At 39.3% G+C, this 7,683-nt stretch overlaps 1 protein-coding gene across 1 annotated transcript; it reads left to right on the forward strand.

Moving 5' to 3' along the window:
- Positions 1-6,922: 6,922 nt before the first annotated feature.
- On the forward strand, positions 6,923-7,420 carry LOC140235343 (uncharacterized). Its single transcript, XM_072315371.1, has one exon. The coding sequence runs from the start codon at positions 6,923-6,925 to the stop codon at positions 7,418-7,420; it is 498 nt and encodes a 165-aa protein (XP_072171472.1).
- Positions 7,421-7,683: the final 263 nt, after the last annotated feature.

The raw sequence follows: 7,683 nt of genomic DNA on the forward strand, positions 1-7,683 counted from the left end.
CTTTCTCATCCATCGCCTCCAACCATCTATACGTATAGGTATGATGACCAAGATATATGTCTCAAGTTCTCTATCGGCTTATGTCGCGGAGCTGTCAGCTGAAAATGGGTAATTAATGTGGCATTGCAACGGGGATGGAAAAGGTGACTTAGTCCTGCCGACTGAAAAGGTAGTGCGTGAGTGAAGGGGGGGGGGGTCAGTGACCGAGTTCAAAACTGGTACAGTAATATGCTCGTGGGGGAAGAGAGAGGGGGAGGACGGAGAAATATAAAGAGAAAGAGAAAGAGAAAGAAAGAGATAAACAACAAAGGAAAAAGAAAGGGAGCGAATAAAGAGAGAGGTAGGGATAAGATGCTATTATACAAATTCTTTCAACACAGTGAAGGTTGCAGACTAAATTAGCCAAATAGCAAGATTACCATCACGTCTTTACTATCTGGTAGCCAAGTAACAAGGAATGCATATTATATGACAAAAGGCCGATTATGTTCAAGTCATATCGATGTGAATAATCGGCGTGTCGTGGACAAGGTCAATCATAGTGCGATATAGCTGCTACTATGAGCTTGACTTATATCATCATCACATTCCTACAAATGCCATCCTAACCACCGAGTGAATCTTTGGAACGCAGTGGCATCGATCGCATCTCTTTGGAATTCAAATTTAAAGGGGCCCTGAAATCCAAATGCACGTTGATTTGTGTTGATTTATGAAACCCTCAACATCACTTTTGCGGTGAAACGAATATCTTATATATATATTCTCTCGCCATGTCTTTTGTTAGTCACATTAATATGACAGAAACATGCAAGTTATGCTGAGTCGAGAGGAAGGTGCATTCCAGTGTCTTTTGTTAAACATTTCAGTACTTTAGCAATGATTGACAGATAAGTTCATCTCAAGAATATTAATATTGATTGGTATGGAAGGATTTTTTGTGGGCGTTCTCAAGTAATCTGAAGAAATATAGAAGAAAAACTCGTGAAAAATATATGAAATGTTTCTAGATATTTGTTTTACCGCAAAGGTGATGTTGAGGGTATCATAAATCAACACTAATCAACATGCATTTGGATTTCAGGGCCCCTTTAACCACTACATAACATGACCAAGCGCGGGTGTAAAAAAGGCGTTATAGCCACACCCCACAGAAGTGTGCCACGATTCCCGAAGACAGGTAATAATATATGTAGATGAACGGAACACGCTGATAAAAAGGTGAGGGGACCCCGCGGGGTTCCAAGTCGCCCGTTGTAAGCAGCATTTCATGAATCTAGATTGATGAAAAGCGGAGGGCAGATATTCGGAGTAATGAACTGACCCAAAGTCAGTCCGAACGAGATATTGTCTCCGAATCTTCTCTCCTCATGCCAATATGTCTGTGTGTCTGTCTGTCTGTCTGTCTGTCTGTGTCTCTTTCTCCATGTGTGTTTCTATTTGCATCTGCCTATATATGCATTTACACGTAGCTATCTCCCTTAAATCTCCGTCTCTATATGAAGAGTTCCAGCGCAAAACGGATTAACTCCATTCTTGTCAATTCGAGAAATTCGCGATTAAAGGTGCTACAAAACACTGAAAATAATAAGAAAATATTGGATACTTTTAATAATAACATTTAAAAAAAAAAACGTGAAATACAACCTGTGAGGTATCATTTAATAGGTTTTATTTTGTTCTATCTGATGATGGACTTATTTGAGAATGTTCAAAATGGCGCTTAACCAGTTTTTGCGATCAAACTCTTCGTATGTCAATGTGCTTTATCTATTTTTGTAAGTCTTTATTTCAGGCATGATTATAATCTTATCAATTTCGAAACTTATTTTCATCTATTCCTAAATCTATAATTATCAGATCGTCTTCTAAACACATATTTCACTCTATTTCTCATGTTCTTTCTTTGTCTCCCAGTCTCTCTCTCTCTCTCTCTCTCTCTCTCTCCTCTCTCTCTTTCCTTCCTACTTGCTGTTCAGATCATTTAAGAAATTATGTTTGACAGTTATTGTCGAAGGTTACGGTTGATTGTGGTTACTGATTGAGCCCCGCATAAAGTTTAGATTATCTGCATTCAGCCATTTCTTTGAAGTGCAATTTCAGCGTCACGGAACGTGCATTTAATGATTTAGTGAACTCGCTATTTTTTTTTTCTAGCCTACGATTGAAATTCATAACAGATTATCAGATTGCTGTCATGAAATATCATTGTATTAGAGTAACAAAAAAAAATAAAAAGATTCGATTAGCACTACTTAATTCGTTGGAAAAATCTGAAACATTCATCCTGTGTTATGTTTCTTACGCTGTAACCACACGAAATCTAGAAAAAGTCAGAAATTGCTGTATAGATGTTTCATGATTTTAAGTCAGCGTTCCTTTGAACACGAAGTTTGAAAAAAAAAAACACATAAACACAGACTGTTATGTAGTTAATTCTTTCCACAATTAACAAGGAGCAACGATTATTTCTGTCGAGAAGGTAAAGTTCGTTAAATTTTACTCACGAAGTTTTCTTAAAGATGTAAGAGCATATTTTAGAATGTTCTTAAATTTCTGTTTGTACCTGTATTTGATGACATAAAAAAAGGATTGGGCTTAACTCTGTTTGGTCTATGTTTCAACGCATTTTTTTTCAGCGTATACAGAAAATAATCTTATTTGAGTTTCTTACATATATATATATATATATATATATATATATATATATATATATATATATATATATATATATATATATATATATATATATCACAAAATTATCAGCCTTCCTTATCTATTGCTTTCCAAGAACAGGCTTACACATGCACATGCACAAACACAGACACACACACACTCACACACAAATTGTAGATGGAAAGCATACGATTTGTTTTACTCATTTATAGACAGATAGAGGAATTTCGCGATTAAAGCTAATTTCTTTTTTCAAAGACATCAGACAAAAGAGCACACAGACAAAACAAAACCCGTGCAGTCTTGTCTCCAATGAAATCTCGCTTAGCCCCACTTCCGTGTCGTTGATAGCACGCGTGATATAGCTAGCGTGTGACCGCAGCAAAGAAATGTTTTCAACGCTGTGATCAACAGGCTTGATTCGCTCGCGATGTTTATCAATTTTGACTTCTTGCGAGGTAAAAAGCTTTCTCCTTTAAAAGTCCTAGTGCAAAAACAGCGGCTCAAATGGACGAACACGCGCACGGTGTCAAATGATGTAAGACTAGACCAATGACCATGAACAGGTCATCGAAATGACGGAAGTTAGGTGAAATTGGCACGACATTTCAATTCTTTGTTTATGTATTTTCTTGCGTTTTTTTTCTTCTTGCTTTTCTCATTTTAAAACAAAAATGAGTGGGCACAGATGTGTAAAGAAGGGTTTATCTGCTTTTTCCGTGTATATAGTCGATCAAAGATATTAGAGTTTTTTTCTCTGGTATTGATCGTTTCTTTCATCTCAAGCCAAAGAATGACATTATTGTCAACATTCAAATGATAATGATTATGAATTTTGATAGCCTCAGAAACTTGGAGAAAAAAATATGTGACAAAGATGTGACTGGATGCGGTGGCAGTTAATTTGGTAGCATGTCACGAGTTAGACACCCACGAATCATACAACCCACATGTTATACAGGCCACGAATCATACAGCTTACTACTCATTCAGCCCATGAGTTCGACACTAAGCCAATAAGGCCCATAAGTCGACACTAAGCAAACAATGCCCACGAGTTCGACACTAGGCAAACGAGGCCCACGTACCGACACACAAAGCCCCATGATGTAATGTCGGTCTCGTCGACCGTTTTCGCCCAGGGTCCTTTTTTTCTTAGTGTCGAACTCGATAGCCTTGTTTGCCTAGTGTCAGACTCAATGACCTTATTTGCAAAGTGTCGAACTCATGAGCGCTGCATCTTTCGTGGGCTGTATGACTGATGGACCCTTTTTTTACAATGTCGAACTTGTTGCCTGTATGACCCGCGGATGTCAGTCTCGTGGGATGACTCCGTTCATTTCATCCACAGTTGAGGAATTATTTTCAGTAGGTCGAAGCAGAAGAAACATTCGTAGAAAGGAGAACTAGTGGAGCACCAGAAGCAATGATTTCACTGCAGTAGTGACATGCAGTGGTTGTGTTGTTAGATGAAGTCCTCGATGAACTAAGGATAGCTATAAGTCAAGTACTTGGTGATATCATTAAGCGATCATCATGTGCACAGAACATCGGACACAATATTAGACCCATTCCCTTTGGTTGCTATTTTCATGGCACTGTTTGTTTCAGCCATAACTTGGCGGCTTCAGTTTGCCTAACAATAGGTGATTTATGCACTGACATAGCAATGTACCTGATTCATTCATAACCCACTGAATCTTCTTTCCTTCTTCTTTTGGAAGCCCCCAGTTATGCCTGACATATTAAAGTAACAGTGCTGTAAAATCGAATAGGGCTTTGTCCCTTCCAGAAACAGGCTGAATGGACACCGTGTCAACGCTGTTTAATTGAATGATACAAAACCGTGAGGGCATTATCTACTTTGTGTCACCTTTTCTTCTTCCTCCTCGTTTTCTATTTTCCCTTATTTGTCGCCTTGTCCTTCTCCGTCTATTTTCTCCTTCTCATTCTTCTTCCTCTCTTTCTTCTTCTTTTTTCGACTTCTCTTCTTCGCCATTTTGTCTTAAAAATGGAATTCCATCTTTCGTCAATTATCTTGTACCTACTTACATATTTATGCTATTTTCACAGGGAGGAGAAATCTGGGTCGACTATCTAGGTCGGCTGCATGAAAGAGAGCACATCACGTCATTCTAGATTTATTCTCATGCAAAATTTGTATCCTTGCACACTGATACAAAGAAATACCCCTTGGTGTTTTGTGATGGCGCATTTTTCGGTCAGTATTCAAGTGTTGTTTATGAAAACACGCAATCAGAATAGACTCGCTGCGATGTAACTTTGATAACGTACTCGTGATTGAAGCCCACAGAGGCCATCAATTATTGACAAACTGTATTCCGAAATCTAGTTTGTTGCCATTAATGTGGAGTCTATTGATGCGATTAACATTCTCCACCAGGCCTAACAAGAGGAAAAGTGAAGAGCACTGAAAATGGGAATGAAGAGAAAATGAGCCTTTGACGGCTTGTGGCGTGTAGTTGTTTTTAGAAAAGTGATCTCATAATGTGATTGGAGGCACTCATATGTTTATTATGGAATTTGACACTTAATCATTGTGGGGTGTTTTTTTTTTCCAGCGGAAAAAGTTCCAGACTTAAGCAATTAAGTTATTGAACCACGGTATCGACCGAAAAGATAATGATTTTATGTTACCCCATCTAGTCCAAAAACCCGTATTTGTGGTTTGATGCTGTAGCTGTAGGCTACTTTATTTAGGACACTCTTGTTTTACTGTTCAACGTTACTATTCTGTGACGAGGATTTGAATAAACAAATAATAATAATAATAAATTCGAGCCCTATGCTCTTCATATGATGGTTTATTTTGTGACAGAATTGCAAGAGCCTTTTGATTGCTGAAAGGTATAATTTACAAATGCAACATATTTTAGACGATAAAATTTCAAGTTTCTCTCTTGAGGCCGCGTCACACTAAAGCATATCGAGCCAACGAATTACTATAGGAATTCGAAAATTTGAAGATACGTTCGCATCCATTGCTCTGATGTTCGCTGTGCTTATATTCCATTCGTAGGTACACTAGAGCCATTTTATTTATTTTTTTTTTTGGGGGGGGGGGACATGTTTAAAGCTTTGAGCAGATGATAACGAATCAATCAATACACTATTTATAATTTGAACATTCGCTGCTTTGCACGCTGGCGGTTCGTTTCTTATTCGTCTGCCGTTCGTCCAATGTCCAGCCCATCTGGAACTTGGCTGAAACGAATGCGCAACGCATAAAAAGCGTAAGTATAACAAATGGCTAACGAACTGCCAATGAATACACAGCATATTCCAAACGACTTCAACGTCCACAAGGCGTTCATCTGACGAGCCTAAAGGCCCCCTCACACCTGAGCGAATTGCCTGAATTATGACCTGCTATGGCTGGCGAAAGGCATTTTTGGAAAAATCGTTTTCAATGGTAATTGATAGTAAGTCATATTTACCCTTCGTGTTTGGGTTCGTACACCTTCTGAACTAACAGTTGCGATTATTCAAATTCACACGGGATTTTCGAACATGTTTAAAATTTCCCGACGAATTGAAAAATCGTCTGTCATTTGCATCTCTTATTTAGTCTGCGGTAATCGTTCGTTTATCGTTCGTGTGCTATTGTCACGCATAGTCCCTAATCGCGCTTTTGCCAAGGTGGACCGATCTCGAAAGAACCCTAAACGAAGCAACACGATGACTAAATATGACTTGCGCATAGAAATGAAGATACTATGACAAACGTATTTTCGCTTGCCATCTTCTATGCGAAGGGAAACTAAGATTCACTTTTACTAAATTTGAATAGCGATGCATACACGAAGGTAAGTCTAAGAGATACTATGACAAACTATGGATTGCGAAGTGATACGAATACGAGGGAATGACCTGACGAAAAAATTGGCGAATGCTGAGCTGCTCTCTGTGACCAGCCACTCGCCACGCTACTCATCCACCACCTGAAAGTTTCAAAGTTTCTTCAGAAATATGGAAGATGCAGCCCGCCTCAGAGTCCAGTATTTACTGGCAATGGCTCAGAATGATATTATACATCAGCAGCTGAACCTACACCAGTTCATCAGAGGCCGATTCAGATGGAGACGAGGCTTCAGACGACGTCGTATCTGGAGAAGGACGTGGCTGAACCCTGCCAGAAGAAGGGCTTTTGGAATCTAGCCAGCTGAACCAGCTGTTGGTTGAGCTCCGAAGAGAAGACCCTTCGACTTTCAAGAAATTTCTCTGCATGCCCCCTGAACTCTACGATGAAATCCTGGAGAGGGTCAGAGGAAGAATCAGGAGGCAGTACACCTGGTACAGGGAGCCGCTGGAAGAAGGTCTCAAGTTGGCAGCTACTCTCCGTCATCTTGTGTCTGGCACCAAGTACTCCGACATGCAGTATGGGTGGAGGGTGCCTGACAACACCCTATCTGTAGTGGCCAGGGAAGTGTGTCAGGCCATATGTGACGAGTATGCAGATGAAGTCATGACAGCCCCTTCAACCCCTGATGGATGGAAACAACTTGCTGGTGGATTCTACAAGCGGTGGAATTTTCCCCACTGTGTGGCAGCTATTGATGGCAAGCATGTGCCCATCAGAAAGCCTCCTCTGTCCGGCTCGCTATGCTGCAACTACAAGGGCTTTTTTAGTATAATCCTGTTGGCTATTATAGTGGACAGTGACTACAAATTTATCTGGTGCGATGTTGGTGGTAGGTACGATACAATAGGGGAAAGGGGGTAGGTCGAGTCAATTTAGGGATACGTCAGATTTGTTATCACCTCACCTCCATTGTTACTGTTGCAATATTTATTTTTTTGCTAAAATGATAGCAATTGGGGCAATTCATCTCAGTTTTTGCTTAATACCCTTTTTCTTCTTCAAAAACGTGTTTTAAGAATAATTAATAATACTGGATATTCATTTCACACAAATGATCTTTTGTGTAGAAGCAAAAATCTGAAATTGATTGATTTGTTTCATTATAATGTTGGTATTTTTATGTA

The sequence above is a fragment of the Diadema setosum genome, chromosome 11 (genome assembly GCF_964275005.1).
Source record: "Diadema setosum chromosome 11, eeDiaSeto1, whole genome shotgun sequence".
NCBI lineage: Eukaryota > Metazoa > Echinodermata > Echinoidea > Diadematoida > Diadematidae > Diadema > Diadema setosum.

Bases quoted from the DNA above. Each gene is read 5' to 3' on its own strand.
- LOC140235343 (XM_072315371.1), top strand. From the start codon at position 6,923: ATGCCCCCTGAACTCTACGATGAAATCCTGGAGAGGGTCAGAGGAAGA.